The sequence below is a fragment of the Suncus etruscus genome, chromosome 14 (genome assembly GCF_024139225.1).
Source record: "Suncus etruscus isolate mSunEtr1 chromosome 14, mSunEtr1.pri.cur, whole genome shotgun sequence".
NCBI classification, from domain to species: Eukaryota; Metazoa; Chordata; class Mammalia; order Eulipotyphla; family Soricidae; genus Suncus; species Suncus etruscus.
Window position 1 is genome coordinate 1,491,416 of NC_064861.1, and position 22,784 is coordinate 1,514,199.

A 22,784-nucleotide genomic window follows, 5' to 3' on the forward strand; every position below is an offset into this window, starting at 1 on the left:
CGGAGGGTGTTCTCTCTCCACTGAACCAAAGGGCTCTGACTGGGACATCACTGTGCCATGGCCTCGCTGTCGCAGAATTTTATTCTAGCCCCACAGTGGAACAAACAATAAAGAGGTGACATCAGTACAAAACAGATCATGATAGCAGACATCATGTGTTCAGGATGGAAATATCAGCATGAGCTTACAATTGGTTCCATGGTCACAGCCAGTCCTTTCTGTGCCAGAACAGCAAAAGAGAGAAGCTGGCTGTAGATTCTTGGGCCTTCCATCGGCACTCGAATTCACCTGAGCTCCTTCCTTGCTTGAGGTAGCAGTGCCGAATTATTAGTGCAGGGGCTTTCTGATCCCTGCATGAGGCTGCTAAGAAAGACCCCAGAAAACTTAATTCCATCAAGGTTTACCAGCCAGGGAATGGAGAAGCAGTGTGGCCACTCCACTTTGCTTACAAGGCAGCATGCATTTTCTAGCCCAGGAACACCACCACAACATGCAGTAAAAGCCACACTACAGCATGTCAATGGGAAACAATGCAGGGCAACAGCAATAATAGAATGAAAATGCAGCTCTGATGACCCAGAATGTACCAAGCACAAAGTTAGCCTCCTAGACAGGGAGTTTAGAGTAGTAATATGGAGGATGCTCAAAGAACTCAAAGAAAGAATAGATCAAGCTGAACAGAACACAAAGATAGAAATCAGAAAACTCCAAGCTGAAATAACAGGTCTAAAAATCTCATTAGGTGAAATGAAAAACTCAATGGAAAGCCTCTCCAACAGAGTTAAGAGCAGCTGAGGAGAGAATCAGCGAGCTGGACGATGAGATGCCGAGCAACTCCATACAGCAGAAGCAATTGGAAAAGAAACCTTAAAACAAATGATCGAACAATGGAAAAAATACTCAAAGAATGTAAACAGATGAAAATAGAAGTCTGATAAACTAAACAGAAACAACACAAGAACCATTGGAGTTCCAGAGAGCCAGGAAGAAAATCCCCAGGTAAAATCAATAGCCAAGGGCATCATTACAGAGAAACTCTCAGAACTAAAGATGGCATGCAACCAAATCCTGCATGCCCAAAGAGTACCAGCTAAATGAGACGCAAAGAAAAGCACCCCAAGACACATCGTAATCACAATGACAAATCCCACAGATTGGGATAAAATTCTGAATGCAGCAAGATCAAAAAGAAAAATTAAATGTAAAAGAGTATCTTTAAGATTTACAGCAGACCTGTCGCAAGAAACCTTCGAGGCAAGAAGGCAGTTGTGAGATATAGTGACAAAACTCAATGAAATGAATGCTTCACCTAGAATAAACCCAGCCAGACTAAATTTCAGGTTTAAATGAAGTGTACATAGCTTCACAGATAAACAGCAGCTCAGAGCGTGCACACTCTCTCTGTAAAAAAATAAACAACAAAAAAGCTTCTAGAAATAACTGATTTATATAGCAAAGTGGCAGGCTACAAAATTAATGCATAAATATCAGTGGCCTTTTTATACACCAGTAATGATAGAAATGGACATTAAAAAAGAACCCTATTCACATTAGTGTCACACAAACTCAAATATCTTGGAGTCGACTTAACTAAAGACATGAAGGACCTATACAAAGAAAACTACAAAACCCTGCTTTAATAAATAAAAGGGGACACAAAGAAATGGAGACATATACCCTGCTCATGGATTGACAGTATTAACATCATTAAAATGTCAATATTCCCCAACTCATTGTACAGATTTTAATGCTATCCCTCTCTATAACATTCTTTAAAGAAGTGGATCAAACATTCCTGAAATTTGTTTCGAACAATAAACACCCACCAACAGCTAGAGCAACCCTTGGTAAAAAGAGTATGAGAGGCATCACCTTCCCCAACTTTAAATTGTATTACAAAACTATATTCATTAAAATAGCATGGTATTGTAATAAAGACAGACCCTCAGATCAGTGGGATCCACTTGAATATACAGAATCTATTCATAGATCAATTATTCTTTGATAAACTGGCAAGAAATGCAAAATGGAGCAAGAAAAGCCTCTTCAACAAGTGGTGTTGGGGCAACTGGTCAGCCACTTGTTAAAAAGTAAGCTCAGACCTCCATCTAACACCATCCACAAAGGTCAAATCCAAATGGATTAAGGACCTGGATATCAAACCTGAAACCAAAAGGTATATTGAACAAGGTGTAGGTAAAACACTCCATGACATTGAGTCTAACGGCATCTTCAAGGCAGAAACAGCACTCTCCAAACAAGTGGAAGCAGAGATAAACAGATAGGAATATATAAACACAGGCATTGAGAAGCATCTGCTCCTCAAAGGAAATAGTGCCTAGGATACAAGAGCCACCCACAGAATGGGAGAAACTATTCACCCAATATCTATCAGACAAGGTACTAATATCTAAGATATATAAGGTACTGATAGAACTTAACAAGAATAAAATCTAACCCCATCAAAAATGAGGAGAAGAAATGAACAGACACTTGCTCAAAGAAGAAATACAAATGGCCAAAGACACATGAAAAAATTCTCCACATTACTAATCATCAGGGAGATGCAAATCATAACAATAATGAGATATCATCTCGTGCCACAGAGACTGGCAGACATCACAAAGAACAAGAACAATTAGTGCTGGTAGGGATGTGGGGAAATGTGTCCATTTCTATCATTATTGGTATATAAGAAGGCCATTGATATTTGTGCATTAATTTTATAGCCTGCACTTTGCTATATGAATCAGTTGTTTCTAGAAGCTTTTTGGTAGAGTCTTTAGGGTTTTCTAGATATATTATCATGTCATCTGCAAAGCACTATTTTAAATAGGACTGGTGAGAGAAGGCAGCCTTGTTTTGTACCAGAGTTTAGAGGAAAGACTTTTAGTTGATGTCCATTAAGAATAATATTTGCAGTGGAGCTCGGTCTCTGTCTACAGCTGGAGGCTGCACCACACCATCTGCCCACATCATTCATTGATGGTGAGAATGCTGTCTAGTCCAGCCCTTAAGAAAAACAATATAAAGATTCCTCAAAAAACTGGAAGCTCAGCTCCCATGTGAGCCAGTTATACTACGCCTAGGTATATACCCTATGAACACAAAAGTTCAATACAAAAATCTCTTCCTCACACCTATATTCATCGCAGCACTATTTACAATAGCCAGACTCTGGAAACAACCAAGATGCCCTTCAACAGATGAATGACTAAAATAACTGTGGTAAATATACACAATATAATATTATGTAGCTGTTAGGAGAGATGAAGTCATGAAATTTTCCTGTTTCTCAATGGGACATGGAAACTATTATATGGAGTGAAATAAGTCAGAGGGAGAGAGAGACACACGGAATAGTCTCACTTATTTGTGGGTTTTAAGAAAAATTAAAGACATTATTGTGATTATGCCCAGAGATGAGGTCCAGAAGGACTGGCTTATAATGTGAAACTCACCTCAAAATGAGGTGAGTGCAGTTAGTGAAATAATACACTAACAACTACCTGTCAATGTTAATGAATGAGAGAAGTAGAATGCCTGGTGTGAATATGGGCAGGTAGTGTGGGAGGAGGGAGATAAGGGGCATTGGTGGTAGAAATGTTGCACTGGTGAAGAGAGGTATTCTTTTGGTGACTGAAGACCAATTACAGTTCTTTCTGTAATCACTGTGTTTAAATAAAAAGACAAAAAGACAAAAAAAACCAAATGATTAGTGCAGGAAATATTCTGGGTTATTCCCCCTCTCCAGATCTGCACCCGATCAGGTCTGTGTAGCCTATAAAATCTTCACACCATTTACCTGAATGAATCAGTTCAGAAGCTAAGGATGCCACCACACCCTACCGGCCTTTGCCTTCCCTACTTTCCCTGCTCCCTTTCATCAGCTGTGATGAGGGGTGTCCACATGCTCAGATCATAGATAGCAAAGAGGTCAGCTGTGCTCAAGATATAGGAAGGAGAAGGGATTGCTCTGGGACCACCATGTCCCCATACATACACACATCTCTGTGCTCTCCTTCCACCCTGGGCACCTTGAGAGTTAGCCAGATGTCTGTGGTTCTAGCCCCATCCTGTTGTGTATTCAGATGGGAACACTGGCATGTCTCTACTACAGAAGAAAAACAAAAATTAGTAAGAATGGTAGCCTTTCTTCTTCCATTCTGGTTCAGTATAACAAGACTTACTGGGTGAAATAGGCTATTAGTATGGAATTGTGACTTTTAACCCAACTTGAAGGGTTTCTGGCAACACAACAACTCAGGCTTTCAATGATGCTGACAGAGAGGGGAAAGTGATTAAATGAGAGGCAGGAAGTACAGTGTAGGTGCTACCAGCTTAAACTGTGGGTTACAAAATTCTTTGTGAGGTTATGTAACTGTGTAAAAATTGTTTTAAAATACCTTTCCTCGCAGCTTCTGTGCTCACAAGCATGGTGAACGTCCCGAAAACCCGCCGGACATTTTGTAAGAAATGTGGGAAGCATCAGCCCCACAAAGTCACACAGTACAAGAAAGGCAAGGATTCTCTGTATGCCCAGGGAAAGCGGCGTTATGATCGGAAACAGAGTGGCTATGGAGGGCAGACTAAGCCAATTTTTCGGAAAAAGGCAAAAACTACAAAGAAGATTGTGTTGAGGCTTGAGTGTGTTGGGCCCAACTGCAGATCTAAGAGAATGCTGGCCATTAAGAGATGCAAGCATTTTGAATGGGGGGAGATCAAAAGAGAAAGGGACAAGTGATCCAATTTTAAATATCTTTTATGAAGACAGATCAAGAGTTGGTATTTGAGGGAAATGTATCATGAATAAAGTTTGATTGAGTGAAAAACATTGTTTTAAAATAAATTATGATCACCAGCCATCAAATTTATATACCTATATTATATAATAATATCTGGGATCTAGTAAAAATGTCTTAGGGAGAACTGCAACCCTAGTGAGCCAAGGCTAAGAGGCCTGGTCTAGGGACCCCAGAGTCTTAAATCCTCTGAAGGGGGCAGGCAGGCTTGGAAGGCCAGAACTACTGCTGAGAAGAAGGGTACATGGCACAGAGTCTCCTGGGACACAGGACTGCAGTCAGAAGCTTCTGAATAAATCACAAAGGAAATAGGACTATTTCTTCTTCAGGTCATCTGAGCATTTCGTTGACCTGAGGTTTAGTGATAATTGTAAAAGTAGGGCAAGTGCTGCAGACAATAAGCCTACCCAGCTAGTCCTTTTCTGTGTACACTTGTATGTGCATACTAGAAACATGATTTTAGCAAGGTTAAGTGATATGCCCCAGGCCTAATGGCCTGCAGCTGGATAACACATGGTCCCCACTGATCCCACAGCATCGGCCTGATGCATACAGCCACCCTTCATCCTGAAAATTCCATTCTTGTACTTCACGTGCTTGTGCTATATGTTATAATGAGTTTTAATTTCAACCACGGAATTAGCCAGTGGAGGGAATATAGGGAGATCTTTCTTTCCTTCTAAGCCTTGACTAAAATTATATGTCTGACTGTGAAACAGAATTTCTCTCCAGAAGCTCATTTTCCTGGCTGGATGGAAAGTCCAGACAAGCAAACTAGAATGTGCATGTCACAGATGAAGATCTATGAACCTCACAGACTTGGTTGGGAGTGGGCAGGGGGATCCTGCCCTGCTGAATCTGGATCATGGGCAGAGGACTGTCCTGTGGGAGGGCTTGTCAACAAGACCATTAAGCACAATGTGGGCTGGAATCAACTATTGTGTCCTCCATTGCTTATTTTATTCACAGACTTTTCTATCAAACTCCTTTTTCTCAGATGCATTATATAGACTTCTCTGCCTACCACAGATATAGGTATGAACTAAAAAAATTAAAGCACCATCAATGGGCCCATAAATCCAGAGACACCTCTGTAGGTGAACACTGACAATCTAGTGCACTGAGCAGTTCACGTAAAAATGTAAAAATAAATCATCCATGTTCAGTCAATATAGTCCTTATAGTCAGATGAACATATCTGGTCTCTAAGCCATGCCAATTCTTTATGCAGTTTGGCAAATACTCAGAATACTGCAACAGTGGAAACTGATGCCATAAAAAAATCTCTTTCACACATTTTCATTTTTTGCGAAAACTGTTCTAATACTTTCAAAGTGTTTACAGTTCATTAGGAACATGTTTAATCTTCGCCAAACTGTATTCAAAGTAGTATATTTTCTCTCCTCTCACACAACATCATTCATGAATAATAATCCAAGCAGCATATTTGAAAATTATGGAGAAGGACTTGGGAATATCACCTGATGTTCCAAATCTACAGAAAAATAATATCCTGCTTGTCAACACTCTTCTGCCTACTGCTAGCCAAGAAGTGTCTGTTCTCCAGGGCATGAAGAAGCACAGCAGTAACAGCAGACTTTTAGGCCTGCAGAGCCTAAAACAAAACACTTAAAATACTTACTGTCTTTCCAGTCAGAGCAAGGGCCCATCACAGGGAAAAATAAGAGGGAAGGAAGAAGCACAGAGCAGAGACATGTACCTGGAATGGTTCAAGGCCAAAGAAAGTACAAGGGGTGTGAGGACAGGGGGTGCTGCAAAGATACAAGAGGCAGACAGTTTGGGGTTCTTATGCCAGCTAAGAGGTTTCCTCAGAACTTTACTAGAGGCAGAACTGAGATAAACCTCAAGACCCTTTTGGGCCAACTCTGAGACCCACATTCAAAGAGAAAATCAGAAACCAAATAATACACCAAAAAAAAGAGAAATTCTATTTCTGGTGTTTTCTGAGACAATTTGTAGATCCTATTTGCAACAGAACCTACACTTCTAATAGTCCCTTCTAGAGAAGCCTTTCAGTTTTCTTACCTCCCACATGATCTCCCAAGCAGACTATTTGCATTTAATTTCTCACCCATGGCAATTTCTTTCCCTTTCCCCCCACTTCCTCCTTCAATTGTTCTACCCACCAATTGTGCTCCATACAGTTGAGCACAGCTCTGGAAAAGTTTGAACTTTATACTTTTTATTACTTTTTGTGTAACCTTAAACTCTAGTAATCTAAGCCTACAGTCCTGACTGAGAATAGTATCTAAATGATTAAAGATATATGAGACTGCAAAGTAAACCAAGTACTCAGAGACATAGGGAACAAAATCACAGCTAGAGAGATAGTACAGGAAGTAAGGCCTTGCTTTGCATATGGCTGACCCGAATTCCATACTACAAGGAGTTATCCCAAAGCACATAGCCTGGAATAAGCCCCATAAAGAGCTGGGTGTGACCCAAATGTCTCCCTACCCCCCAAAAGAATTATTCATATTTGTCTTTTATTAATTGAATCACTGTAAGAAACCATTAAAAAGTTGTTGATAGATGAGTTTTATACAAAGTTCCAATGTTCATACCTTCACCCTTGTTCATTTCACAACCCTGATGTTTTTAATATATATGTTAACAAGGTTTAGTAACAGAATAACTGGTATATATTAATATGTATTATATACCATATCATATACAATATACCATATATTATATATAACTGGTATGTAGTAATATATATTATTTGGGTTGTTGAAAACTCCCAGGCACTGAACTATTACTGTGGTTTGTTACACATAAGCTGATAGTTAAAATGTTTCATCTTAAGAGTTAGTAAAAACAGTGGTAAATGAGGATTTGCTGACACCTAAGTTTAGAACCCCTTCATGAGAAGGTGAAAGAGGAGCCACGAGCAAATAGGGGCATCTGTCTCTACAGCAAGTAGGTGGGGACAAAAGGGTTAATGTGCCATAAAAAATGATTGTGCATCACTAATGTATGAAGTAAAAAGAATGGCACAGGGCTGTACCAACAATCCACACTCAGGCTTACTGGGAGAAAGAAGAGTCCACAAACTAGCCAGAGCCTTTGTCATGGTCATGTCTGTGCTGAAATATGATTTAGAAATAAAAGGTTCAGGGGCCGGAGTAATAGCACAGCAGTAGAGTGTTTGCTCTCCAGCATCCCATATGGTCCCCCCACACTTGCCAGAAACTAATTTTTTTATTTTTATTTTGATCATATTGGCCTACATATTTTTCACAGTAGTATTTTAGGTACATATTAACATTGAATCAGGGGAATACCCATCACCAAATTTGTCCTCCCCCCATCCCCATTCCCTTCCTGCAACCCATATCCCCCACCATCACCCTCTGGGCTGCTAGAATCGGTGGTCCCCTCTTTGTCTAGCTTACTGTTAGTGATCATATATCTGTTTGGTCCTTGTACCCTCCCTTGTTTCCACCTCTATTTGAGAGGCAGAGCTAGATAATTCAAGATATGTAGTTTTGTTTGAAGGAAAAAAAAGCAATAGAATGGGAGTAAACAATAAAGAAAGAAAAGAAAAGAAAAACCAAGTAAGCTAAAAATTGGCAGAGTCCTTCTAGAGGCTTTCAACCTCAGTTTGAGAGAGGACACGAAAAAGGTAATTGAAACACCACAACAATACAGAAAGAAATATCAAACTAAATATCCAGTGAGCACTACAGCAATAAAGACAGCATCACACAATAGTCTCGGTCCTGAAATTAAACCATGCCAGAGTGCAAAAAGAAAGAGAAAGATAAGATAAAATAAAATAAAATAAAATTGGAGACATCAAATTCAATATCTACATCAAAATAAAGAAGTCAAAAAAGTCAATCAATCAATATATATGTGGATAACATGATTATTTTGTGCTTTTTTTTTTCTTTTTCCTCCTGCCTAGGCACAGTAACTATTGGGGATATTATAGAGGGAATTTCCTTGACCTAGGAGATTCAGGATTTCTCCACCCCTGAAGTATACTGTCATGGGATTAAATATCGACTTCTTGCATGATCATTTACTCTCCCCTCTGTGCTTTTGTGGTGTATGGAAGACTTCTGCTTCTTTCATGTATGGTAAGATCAGACCTCTGTATCTAGAGATCTTGGTGTCTGTACAGCTCAAGGAATGGAGCTTATGATGAAGTCTTTCTTTGTGGTTCTAGCAGTTCTGTTTCTTCAGTGTCATTTTAATCCCTCTTCTGTAGTTGGTGGTCTTGGTCATTATGCTGCTCCTAGGATGGAGCCTGGGATAGAGTCTTTCGTTTTGTTTCCGGAAGACCCGTTCAGTTGCGATTGTCTCAGTCAGACCTCTGGAACTGGAGATCTTGTTTGTTGAACAGATCGTAGACCAAAAGCTAGGCTAGAGTTTTTGTTGTTGTTGTTGTTGTTGCTGTTGGTGGTGGTGGTGGTGGTGGTCCCGGGATGCGTACTGTCCATTCCTGGTTGTAATAACAAGTCAGCCAGAAACAATTTTTGAGTGCAGAGTAAAGAGTAACCTTTGAGCACTAATGGGTGTGGCCCCAAAACCAAATAAATAAATAAATAGTAAAATAAAAGAAGAGGAAAAAATAAAAGGTGAGCTCTGACCTGAATGTGGACAACATTTATCAACCTTATAAAGGCAACTAGTTGCACATATTTCTAAAGAGTACCAGATTATTTTGATTCACAAATTTATTTCTTAAATTCTACAACATATACAAGCTTGGCACCCATACAGAGGAAGCCTTCACAAGTAGAAAAATTAGTGGCATTGTCAGAAATCTAGGTACACTGGGATTACTCAATGGAAAATTATTAGAAAACTCTCTCCAAATACAGGCATGCTGAACAATGATTTATATGTTCATCACAAAATAAACTATAACATCAGAGTTTATTTCCACTGTCACCTGTTGATTTTGTCACCTCAGGGCAGTCTCTAGGTAGCAGTGTTTCATCTTTGTAACTCAACCACTAGTGATTAATCAGCACAAATCGAGAGCAATCACTGCACACCCAAGAATACTCACCATAGTGCTGGCCCACTGTATCTGCTCAGTCAGTGCTTATTGTATTTCAAAGTGAGACTGTGCTAGATCCTAATCAAAATTATCCTCAAACCAAAGTTTCCTATGCAGCCCTCTTTCTTCTTAGTTCAATAATGTGTTTGTTGTCCTAGAAAGAAATCTGTAATTTCATTCCCCAGAACATTTCCTGATCCCTAGGCCATACTGTGCCTGTAACACTTGGGTACTCAGAGTATTTAGAATGTTGAATGTCTAAATAGACTGCTTTGAAAGAATTCTGATTACATTGGATACTCCCATCTTATTGCCTGGGTACAAAATAATTATACTCTTTGAACTCAAGGTTTCCACAAAACCAACCCAGATTTCTGAAGCTGTGCTGTCTCTGGACAAAGAACTGAATGATATGAAATATAAATTTTCCCTGTTCCCCAAGTAACAAAAGCAATTGACAAAATAAGAATTAATATCTGCTACAATGGCTAGGAATGCACAGAAGAGGAGTATGGAAGCTCAAAGTTCTACAAAATACACTTAAAACATGCTAGATTTTATTTGAATAGAACTCCACAAACATAAATAGTGCCTTCATTCTTGCATTCATAGAAAGAAAATTAGGTTTTCTTCCAGTCTGTAAAAGCATGGGTGTGCACACCAGCCATTAAGGAACTCCTTCCAGAGGAAAAACATTTTAACATTTTTCTTTTATTTTTGGTAAGGGCTGAAAGAAGGTAGATTTAGGCCACTATATCCAGTGCTTGCCAGGAATAACTCCAAGTTCGGTACTAAGGGAGTCTGTGTTTGTGGGATGAAACCCCAACTTTCCTCAAGCAGGGCATATGCTACAGCCTTTTGAACCACTCTCTGACTTTCAACCCTCCAAATATCTGAATCCAGCGTGAAATTTGGGTGAAAGGGACAGACCAAAGTGACATCAGGGCAGCTCTGAGACATCTTTGGCACTCTGGTGCTGTGTGGCACTCTGGCATTCTAGCTTTATGTTACTTCAAATACAATAAAATAAAATACATAAATACTCAGAGAAAACACCTCCACATGCTAGAGATGTTTTTCAGTTCCTCTGAGGGGCCTGTACTATCTGAGCAACCTGGTGGTCCTGCTGTTTCTCTGTCCCGTTCTTCATACTACAGTCATTATTCCTTCTGGTGGGCAGAAGTCATCAGCAGTGAGCTTTCTATCACTTCAGCTGAGCAAGGTATACGCAATGCATTCAAATTAAAGAGATAAACTTCAGAGAGCTCCAACATGGTAGAATTTATCCCTGACTATTAACTCACTATTCATTGACTTTTCTTGGGAAGGTAACAGCCAATGGAGATGGATCACTCTCTCCCTTCTTTATTCAAACCATGTCAAATCTATTCCTGGCTAGATATTCTTTCATCCCCTCTGTTTATGATGTGAATTTTCTTTACACTGTACTCTTTGCAGAAACATATCGACCAAAAATTTCTTTCTGCATTTTCCTCTCCAGTTTGCATCTTAAAAAACCCCTCAAGTTCTGTCTATGATGCACCTGCTAATAAACAGCATCGATTTTCTTTATTCACCAATGTCTTCACAACTAAGTGGAAGACCATAGAAGCCTCCTCACTAGTTTTGTGAGTCCACTTGCCTCCTGTTCCCATTCCCACTCCAGAGGCACCAGCGCATCAAACTTATGGACTGTGTTGCTTTAGCTCTGCAAGGACCACGCATGCTGCATTGTTCCAAGTGACTTTCACAAGCAGCACATGGCAGTAAGGCAGGTTTTTGAAGACTTACACCTGGCTCTGCACTCAGGAATCATTCTTGGTTGGTTCAGGGGATTCTATGGATGCTGGGGATCAAATACAGATTGGCTTCAAGCAAGGCCCTCCCCACTGTATTATGGCTTTAAATTCAGTACAATTTTTATATTGTATGCACTTCTAGCTTTATCCCAAAATCACAATTTCAATATTTGCGTTATAGACCTAGTATTCCAAAGGAGATTTCCCAAAATCCCTGTTTGGCCAAAGTAACAGATGTCACATGTTTGCATTTTTTATTTAAACAAATTTATTACATACATGATTGTGTTTGGGTTTCAGTCACGTAAAGAACACCACCCATCACCAGTGCAATATTCCCATCACCAATGTCCCAAATCTCCGTCCTCCCCACCCAACTCCCGCCTGTAATCTAAACAGGCTTTCTATTTTCCTCGTTCATTCTCATTATAAGGATAGTTTGAAACTTAATTATTTCTCTAACTAAACTCATTCCTGTTTGTGGTGAGCTTCATGAGCTGAGCTGTAACTTCCAGCTCTTTTCTCTTTTGTGTCTGAAAGTTATTGTTGCAAGAATGTCTTTCATTTTTCTTAAAACCCATAGATCAGTGAGACCATTCTGCGTCTTTCTCTCTCTCTCTGACTTATTTCACTCAGCATAATAGATTCCATGTACATCCATGTATAGGAAAATTTCATGACTTTATCTCTCCTGATAGATGCATAATTTTCCATTGTGTATATGTACCACAGTTTCTTTAGCCATTCATCTGTTGAAGGGTATCTTGGCTGTTTCCAGAGTCTTGCTATGGTAAATAGTGCTGAAATGAATAAAGGTGTAAGGAAGAAATTTTTGTATTGTATTTTTGTGTTCCTAGGGTATATTCCTAGGAGTGGTATAGCTGGGTCATATGGGAGCTTGATTTCCAGTTTTTGGAGGAATCTCCATATTGCTTTCTGTAAAGGGTGAACTAGACGGCATTCCCACCAACAGTGGATAAGAGTTCCTTTCTCTCCACATCCCCACCAACACTGTTTGTTCTCATTCTTTATGATGTGTGCCAATATCTGGGGTGTGAGGTGGTACCTCATAGTACTTTTGATTTGCATCTCCCTGATAATTAGTGATGTGGAGCATTTTTTCATGTGTCTTTTGGCCATTTGTATTTCTTCTTTGTCAAAGTGTCTGTCCATTTCTTCTCCCCATTTTTTGAAGGATTAGATGTTTTTTTCTTGTAAATTTCTGTCAGTGCCTTGTATATTTTGGAGATTAGCCCTTTGTCTGATGGGTATTGGGTGAATAGATTCTCCCACTCAGTGGGGGCTCTTGTATCCTGGGCGCTATTTCTTTTGAGGTGCAGAAGCTTCTCAGCTTAATATATTCCCATTTGTTAATCTCTGCTTTCACTTGCTTGGAGAGTGCAGTTTCCTCTTTGAAGATGCCTTTAGTCTCAATGTCCTGGAGTGTTTTACTTACGTGTTGTTCTATACATCTTATGGTTTCAGGTCTGATATCGAGGTCTTTCATCCATTTGAATTTAACCTTCGTACATGATGTTAGCTGGGGGTCTAAATTCAATTTTTTGCAAGTGGCTAGCCAATTCTGCCAACACCACTTGTTGACGAGGCTTTCTTTGCTCCATTTAGGATTTCTTGCTCCTTTATCAAAAATTAGGTGATTGAATGCCTGGGAAATATTCTGAGTATTCAAGCCTATTCCACTGATCTGAGGGCCTTCTTTATTCCAATACCATGCTGTTTTGATAACTATTGCTTTGTAGTACAGTTTAAAGTTGAGGAAAGTCATTCCTCCCATATTCTTTTTCCCAATTATTGCTTTAGGGATTCTAGGGTGTTTATTGTTCCAAACGAATTTCAAAAGTGCCTGATCCACTTCTTTGAAGAATGTCATGGGTATCTTTAGAGGGATAGCATTAAATCTGTACAATGCTTTAGGAAGTGTTGCCATTTTAATGATGTTAATCCTGTCAATCCATGAGCAGGGTATGTGCTTCCATTTCAGCATGTCCTCTCTTATTTCTTGCAGCACAGTTTTATAGTTATCTTTGTATAGGTCCTTCACATTTTTAGTCAAGTTGATTCCAAGATATTTGAGTTTGTGTGGCACTTTTGTGAATGGGGTTGTTTTTTTAATGTCCATTTCTTCCTTATTACTATTGGTGTATAGAAAGGCCATTGATTTTTGTGTGTTAATTTTGTAGCCTGCCACCTTGCTATATGAGTCTATTGTTTCTAGAAGCTTTTACGTAGAGACTTTAGGGTTTTGTAGGTAGAGTATCATGTCATCTGCAAACAGTGAGAGCTTGACTTCTTCCTTTCCTATCTGGATTCCCTTGATATCTTTTTCTTGCCTAATCACTATAAAAAGTACTTCCAGTGCTATGTTAAATAGGAGTGGTGAGAGAGAATAGCCTTGTCTTGTGCCAGAATTTAGAGGAAAGGCTTTCAGTTTTTCTCCATTGAGGACAATATTTGCCTCTGGCTTGTGGTAGATGGCCTTAACTATATTGAGAAAGATTCCTTCCATTCCCATTTTTCTGAGAGTTTTGATCAAGAATGGGTGTTGGACCTTATCAAATGCTTTCTCTGTGTCTATTGATATAATCATGTGATTCCTATTTTTCTTGTTGTTGATGTTGTGTATTATGTTGATAGATTTACAGATGTTAAACCAGCCTTGCATTCCTGGGATGAAACCTACTTGATCGTAGTGGATAATCTTCTTAATGAGGCATTGAATCCTATTTGCCAGGATTTTGTTGAGAATATTAGCTTCTGTATTCATCAGCTATATTGGTCTGTCATTTTCTTTTTTGGTAGCATCTCTGTCTGGTTTAGATATCAAGGTGATGTTGGCTTCATAAAAGCTATTTGGAAGAATTCCTGTTTTTTCGATTTCATGAAATAGTCTTGCCAGGATTGGTAGAAGTTCCTCATGAAAGGTTTGAAAGAGTTCATTAGTAAATTTATCTAGGTCTGGACTTTTGTTTTTGGGCAGACATTTGATTACTGTCTTAATTTCCTCAATAGTGATGGGTGTGTTTATGCTACATACTCTTCATTCAACCGTGGAAGATTATAAGAGTCCAAAAATTTATCCATTTCTTCCAGGTTCTCATTTTTAGTGGTGTAGAATTTCTCAAAGTAGTTTCTGATTACCCTTTGGATCTCTACCATATCAGTAGTGATCTCTCCTTTTTCATTCCTAATACGAGTTATCAAGTTTCTCTCTCTCTTTCTTTGTTAGTTTTGCCAGTGGTCTATCAATCTTGTTTATTTTTTCAAAGAACCAACTTTTGCTTTCGTTGATCATTTGTATTGTTTTTTGGGGTTTCCACTTCATTGATTTCTGCTCTCGGCTTTGTTATTTCCTTCTGTCTCCATATTTTGGGGTCCTTTTGTTGAGTACTTTCTAATTGTATGAGCTGCATCAATAAGCTATTCAGGTATGCCCCTTGTTCTTTCCTAATATGTTCTTGCAAAGCTATACATTTTCCTCTCAGTACTGCTTTTGCTGTTTTCCATAGGTTCTGATAGTTTGTGTCTCCATTGTCATTTGTTTCTAGGAAGGTTTTGATTTCCTCTTTGATTTCATCTCAGACCCACTGGTTATTCCGTATTAGGCTGTTTAACTTCCAGGTATTAAATTTTTTCTTCTGTGTCCCTTTGTGGTTCACATATAATTTCAGGGCCTTGTGGTCAGCAAAGGTAGCCTGCAAAATTTCTATCCTCTTGATATTATGGAGGTATGTTGTATGTGCTAGCATGTAGTCTATCCTGGAGAATGTCCATGTACATTAGAGAAGAATGTGTATCCGGGCTTCTGGGTGTGGAGTGTCCTGTATATATCTACTAGGCCTCTTTCTTCCATTTCTCTTTTTAGGTCTAGTATATTCTTGTTGGGTTTCAGTCTGGTTGACCTGTCAAGTGTTGACAATGCCATGTTGAGGACTCCCACAATTATTGTGTTGTTATTGATATTGTTTTTCAGATTTGTCAACAATTGTATTAAATATTTTGCTGGCCCCTCATTCGTTGCATATATGTTTAGGACAGTGATTTCTTCCTGCTGTACGTATCCCTTGATTAATACAAAATGTCCATCTTTTTCTGTTGCAACTTTACTAAGTATAAAGTTTGCATCATCTGATATTAGTATGGCCACTCCTGCTTTTTTATGGGTGTTGTTTGCTTGGATGATTTTCCTTCAGCCTTTTATTTTGAGTCTATGTTTGTTCTGACTATTCAGGTGCATTTCTTGTAGGCAGCAGAAGGTTGGATTGAGTTTTTTTGATCTATTTAGCCACTCTGTATCTCTTAACTGGTGCATTTAGTCCATTGACATTGAGAGAAAGAATTGTCCTGGGAGTTAGTGCAATCTTTATATCAAAGTTTGGTCTGTCTATTGGTCAATCTTGTCTTAAAGTAGGCCGTTCAAATTTTCTTTTCAGAATGGTTTTGAATCTGTAAAGTTTCTGAGTTGTTGTCTGTGAAACCATGTATTGGGCCTTCAAACCTGAAAGTGAGTTTTTCTGGGTGCAGTATTCTAGGTGAAGCATTTATTTCATTGAGTTTTTTCACTATGTCCCACCACTGCCTTCTGGCCTTGAGTGTGACGGGTCTGGTTATTAATAATCTCAAGGATGTTTTCTTGAATGTAATTTCTCTTTTTGATCTTGCTGCTTTCAGAATTCTGTCTCTATCTGTGGGATTCATCATTGTGACTAGGATGTGTCTTGTGGTGTTTTTTCTGGGGTCTCTTTTAGTTGGTACTCTTTGGGCATGCAGGATTTGATCGCATGTATTATTTAGCTCTGGTAGTTTCTCTTTAATGATGTTTTAGACCATTGATTCTTCCTGGAGATTTTCTTCCTGGGTCTCTGGGACTCCAATGATTCTTAAGTTGTTTCTTTTGAGCTTATCATAGACTTCTATTTTCATTTGTTCCCATTTTTTAAGTAATTTTTCCATTGTTTGATCATTTGCTTTAAGGCTTTTTTTCCAATTTCTTCTGCTGTATGGAATTGTTATTCATCTCATCTTCCAGTGTACTCTTTCTATTCTCAGCTGCTGTTATCCCATGGGAAAGCTCAACCATGTTTTTCTTCAATTTATCTACTGAGTTTCTCACACCTGTTATTTGACCTGAAATTTCAGTTTGGAGTTTTCTGATTTCTATCTTCATATTCTCTTGATTCTTATTAGTGTTCTCTTCTATACTTTCTTTGAGTTCTTTGAACATCTTCCATATTGCGACTCTAAATTCCATATCTGAGAGACCGACTAGTTGGTTGGTCATGTTCAAGTCATGAGAGTTGCCATCGTCATTCTCTATATCTGGTGCTGGCCTGCATTGTTTCCCCATTGTCACACTTGTATTGTGGGTTTTTCTACATGTTGTGGTTGTATTCATTGGCTAAATGATGTGCACGGCCGTGAAGCAAAGTGGAGCGGCCATGCTCCTCTGGCTTCACCGTTTCTTGACTTGTAAACTTACCTCCAGTGAAGGCTCCAGGGAAGGCGAGCCGTCCTCAGATGAGCCACACACAGGATGAAATCAGGCCGAAGATGGAGCACAGCTCAGAAGACAGGCAGATAGGGGTTCTGGTATCTGATTCCAGCAAAGTTCAGCGGCTTCCCCTTTCTGGGCGTGTAAGCTCAGCTCCAGGGAAGGCTCCAGGGTAGGTGAGCCGTCTGCAGATGAGCCACACACAGGATGAAAGCAGGCCGAAAATGGAGCACAGCACAGAAGACAGGCAGATAGGGGTGCTGGCATCTGAGTTCCAGCAGAGTTCCGTGGTTTCCCTTTCTGGGCATGTAAGCTCACCTCCAGGGAAGGCTCCAGGGAAGGCGAGTCATCAGCAGATGGGCCACACACAGGATGAAATCAGGCCAAATATGGAGCACAGCACAGAAGACAGGCAGATAGGGGTGCTGGCATCTGAGTTCCAGCAGAGTTCAGCGGCATCCCCTTTCTGGACTTGTAAAGTCAGTCATTTCTTACTCACTCACTCGCTCACTGGGTAGCTTCAGAATGCAGTTTTTGGGGGGTTCGCTTCCCAGGGCTCTGAGGAGAGCTTCAAGGATTCAGAAAAGACAGAGAAGCACAGGACAGGGCTCCCTTGAGGCCCTCAGTTTCCTCAGAAGAAGCACAGCAGGGCGGAGACTCTGCAGGTGAAGCAATCAGTACTTCACCTGGAAGTCCCCACAGTAAGCCATTTCTTACTCACTCACTCGGTTGCTGGGTAGCTTCAGAATGCAGTTTTTTGGGGGTTTGCTTCCCAGGGCTCTGAGAAGAGCTTCAAGGATTCAGAAAAGACAGAGAGGGGCCCAGAGAGATAGCACAGCGGCGTTTGCCTTGCAAGCAGCTGAACCAGGACCAAAGGTGGTTGGTTCGAATCCTGGTGTCCCATATGGTCCCCCGTGCCTGCCAGGAGCTATTTCTGAGCAGACAGCCAGGTGTAACCCCTGAGCACCGCTGTGTGTGGCACAAAAACCAAAAAAAAAAAAAAAAAAGACAGAGAAGCACAGAACAGGGCTCCCTTGAGATCCTCAGTTTCCTCAGAAGAAGCACAGCAGGATGAAGACTTCGCAGATGAAGCAATCAACACTTCACCTGGCAGTCCCCAGAATCAGCCATTTCTTACTCACTCACTCGCTGGGTAGCTTCAGAATGCAGTTTTTTGGGGGTTCACTTCCCAGTGCTCTGAGAAGAGCTTCAAGGATTCGGAAAAGACAGAGAGCACAGGACAGGGCTCCCTTGAGGTCCTCAGTTTCTTCAGAAGAAGCACAGCAGGGCAGAGACTCTGCAGGTGAAGCAATCAGCACTTCACCTGGCAGTCCCCACAGTCAGCCATTTCTTACTCACTCACTCACTGGGTAGCTTCAGAATGCCGTTTTTGGGGGTTTCTCTTTTCAGGGCTCTGAGGAGAGCTTCAAGGATTCAGAAAAGACAGAGAAGCACAGGACAGGGCTCCCTTGAGGTCCTCAGTTTCCTCAGAACATGTTTGCATTTTTCATTCTGTGCTGGGCCTAAGGGGCAACCAGAGGCTACTGTATGAATAAGGCCAGGGCCTGTAACTAAGGGGCTTAGGTGGCATAGAGGTGTGAGGGGTCTTGGTAGAGACAGGCCAGGCCTGGCACTATACAGGCCCTCTCGGCATGGAGTTCACTAGGGTGAATTCACTGCAGTCACCGATTACCTCATCTGCAAAGCTCCAAAGCTGTGTTCAGAGATAAAAGACACTGGCTCGGGTCTCTCCTTCCCCAGACACAGCATCCGCACATATACCTGAGGGACAGCTTGGACAGGGTTGCAAGCCCAGCTCTTGTCGGTCTTCATGGCTTTAAAATGCAGAGCCAGAGCAAGGGTATCTGCGGGCTCTCTTGAGAGCACATGCTCTCATTTGGCATGGGGGAGGCTCCTGAGGGACTCTCACAAGAGCAAAGCGCTTGCATTTTGCCATGACGAAGGGGCTGGGGCAAACTCGTGCCTTTCCCTCCAGCCAATCCAGCATGCTCCTTCTTCTTGCCCGTGCATAGAGTCAGGCTTGGTTCTGTTCCTCGTGCATCAGAATATATTATACTCATGGAGCTGTGCCAAATGGGAAACATCTGGATGTTTATTTAGTAAGAAAACCGTGATTTTTGCCACCTTCCATGATGCCTGTTCATAGCAAGAGAAAATTAGAGAATACCAAGATGGGAAGCCCAAGAATTGTGTTCCCCTGTGTGAGCTTTTCTCCTGCAGGCAAAGTGCCAGTAAGAGTTTGGGCTGAGCCTTTCTTGCAATGACTTCAGAGGCTTTGTACCCACTGTAATGTGAAGGTGTACCTATGTGCTTGTGGCACCCCGACTTAAGAATATGCCTAGCTTCTAAGAGTCCCAGGAAGCTACGACCTGCCCCACATTCTCCCGAGGGCCCCTGGCAGGCGACTCCAGGAAAGACACCAAAGATTCTGCAGTCAAATGTTCTCCCTCTGTACTACATGTGTGTGTGTGTGTGTGTGTGTGTGTGTGTGTGTGTGTGTGTCCTGAAATGCTGAAATTTCTGGAAAAAACATTGAACTTTGGGCCATGGGGTCTTCAGCGGGCCAGTCATTCAGTCTATATGGCCAGCTGATTGTGTATGAAAGAGAAGCTCACTCTCTCCTTGTTCTGAGAGGGACCCCCTTGGTGGTGCTGGCATGGCTCCTGGTGTCTGTGCTTTGGTTTGCAGAAACATAGACAATCAACTGGAGTCCCACAAGTGATTGAGAATGAGGGAGATGAGAAGCTGAAGATAATGTGGGAATATACAGCCCCTCCAGGTTATCTTGGAGCTGACTTGGGGTTTGCTGCCATCAGAGAGCTGCTGGCGACAATGTTTTCCTTGTGAAGTGCCAACCTGATTCCTGTGATGGTTTCACATTTGTTATAATCACTCATTTCTATTTTAAATTTATAAAACTCAGAATAAGTAAATAAAATGTTGCAATTCACAGCTCTTTTCAAGTGAGATTTTATTTTGTAATGCAAATCTAACTTGCAAGCCAGCATTTTGGTCAAGAAATATTAATATTTCCAAGTGATTCCAAGTTTTCTGTGGAGAGAAGTTCCTATTTCATTTTCTTTGGCCCTTACTTTCTGTTCCCCAAGGTTGAATTACACTTAACTAAAGAGTAAGGAGCTTCCAATCCAAACCCATTTGAAAATTAGGAATTGCCTACCAATGAAAGCCATATGTAATCTCAAGTACTGACTTTAATCAGTAGTTTCAACTTCTTAATGCAAACCTTTATCCTAGAATTCATAGGCAATGACAGAAACATAATTACCAAAACTGTGCAGCCCCAATAATTCTGATAAGAGCATATATAACTGAGGTCTACTTCTACTGATGAGCTATATTTTATGTACTAGCTGCCTCCCTCTCAAGGATTCAGAGGTACCCACTCTCTTTGCTTCTGTGAAGATTACATAAGCTATGCAGAAAGAATGAACTATTTAATGCATAAGATATAGGGAGTCTCTAAAATATAATCAATTCTTAAATAGATAGTAAGTTATACTCTCCATTCCCTAAAGTTTACAAAGACATCAAACACACACACACACCCTACCAAGGAACAAGAACCATATTGAAACAAACTTCATACCAAAAAAGATTGAGTCTTACAGATGGCTAAAGCAACTCAAGTTCCAAAGCAAGGATGCCCTTACATTAAGCTCCCATAACCAGCCATATTACCAATGAGGTATATCAGTGTCCACTAATCAAAGAGTCAAAGACAACCAAAACCCTCTAAAATTGAATAGGATTGTGTTTGTTAAGTCACACAGGAGGGAGGAAGGCCTCACCATGGGAAAGCAGAGCATTGCTACATGAGAGTTTATTACAGATTAGACCTGTATTGGGTGATTCAGAAGAAGTTCAAATAAGTGTAATTTGGGGCCCCAGAGTGATAACACAACATTAAAGTATTTGCCTTGGAAGTGGCCAATACAGGACAGACCCCTGTTCAAATTCCAGCACTGCATATGGTCTCCCGAGCCTGCCAGGAGCAATTTCTGAGCACAGAGCCATGAGTAACCCCTGAGCACCAACAGGTATGACCCAAAAACTAAAAAAAAAAAAAAAAAAAAAAGAAGTGGAATTTCTTTTGGGTGCTGTCCAGAGGTGGAAATGAGCCAATGATTGCATATTCTAATAAATGTTATATAGAAATCAGGAGGAAAGGTACAGTTAGTGCAGAAAGCTCAATTATTATAGAATTGAAGTCACTCCTGTTAATCATGAGAGAGGATTGTGAACCTCTAGGGTTCTTCTTGTCTCTGTGTTCTTCCTGATGTCTGATCAGATTTAATGATTGGGGTGAGCCTCTATTTTGCTCTTCTATCAGTTACTTAATATCCATGATAGTATGTACAATCATAGACCATCACTAATAATCCCTAGATCAGCTGACCATACTTCTCAGGAAAAAGTAAAATAAGGACTCAAGATGTGCAAGGACTCATATCTTATATACACCTTTTCTGAAGAAGGCACTTGAGAATTTATGAAAGTAAAAACCTAGAGGAAATCAAGATAAAGGAAGACTTAAATGTTGGCACAATCTCTGGAAAGTTGGCCCACCCTTCCAGGAGAGAACTCAGCCCAGGAAAGAGGAAAAGTAAAGATGACCTATGCAAGATAAAATGAACTAAGGACAGTCTGTAGAATGCCTAGATGGACTACAGATCTAAAAATATAGAGGCTATGAGAAATTAAAGCAGAAATCAAATAATGTATAAAGAAAATATAATTAAAATGTCAAATAAGATAGATATGCAAGCCCCTTTTTATTAAGTCTAATGAAAAAAGATCTCTATATTGAAATGAGAAAACTGCTATGTGAGTCAAAGAATGAAAATTTTCCAACTTGACAATATAAAAGATCAGATGGAAGAAGCCTACAAGTAGGAATAAAATGGTAGCAGTAATAACAACATTCTACAAACTGGAATTTTGTACAATGTAAGATCATGAGTAATAATTAGAAGTGATTGTCACTAAACTACTCAGGGTTACAAAATAATCCATTTTGAGTGGGGCCCAACTGTGAAAAATTGTGAGTGCTGCCTGTGTCTCTGTCTATTGTCCTGCCCCATGAACCTCTTGGGAGTGGGCCGAAAAGAGGCTCCAGAAAACTCGCTCTCCCAGAGGCCCATTCTAGGTGGGAACGCCAAGGAACTGCTCCATAATGTGAAAACCTGCTATAAGCAGTACTTTGCAGAAGCCAGGTCCCCTGTTTGTGATGTCAGGCTGGGAAAATCTACAAAACTACGCCTGCCCAGTGGGGCCCGACAGTGAAAAATTGTGAGTGCTGTCTGTGTGTGTCTGCCTACTGTCCTGCCACATGAACCTCTTGGGAGTGAGCCAAAAATAGAGAGACAGAAGGAAATAACAAAGCCGAGAGCAGAAATCAATGAAGTGGAAACCCAAAAAACAATACAAAAGATTAACGAAAGCAAAAGTTGGTTCTTTAAAAAAATAAACAAGATTGATAGACCACTGGCAAACCTAACAAAGATAGAGAAAGAGAGAATCTTGATAACTCATATTAGGAATAAAAAAGGAGAGATCACTACTCATATGGCTTAGATACAAAGGGTAATCAGAAACTA

At 40.4% G+C, this 22,784-nt stretch overlaps 2 protein-coding genes across 3 annotated transcripts in view; one reads left to right on the top strand and one right to left on the bottom strand.

The window, feature by feature from the left end:
- PPP3CA (protein phosphatase 3 catalytic subunit alpha) overlaps nucleotides 1–22,784 on the bottom strand; it is a 1,090,725-nt gene that overhangs the window by 875,909 nt on the left and 192,032 nt on the right. The window lies entirely within an intron of this gene.
- Nucleotides 4,436–4,832, top strand: LOC126027941 (60S ribosomal protein L36a-like). The gene has a single exon (XM_049786973.1). The coding sequence runs from the start codon at nucleotides 4,436–4,438 to the stop codon at nucleotides 4,742–4,744; it is 309 nt and encodes a 102-aa protein (XP_049642930.1). The 3' UTR covers nucleotides 4,745–4,832.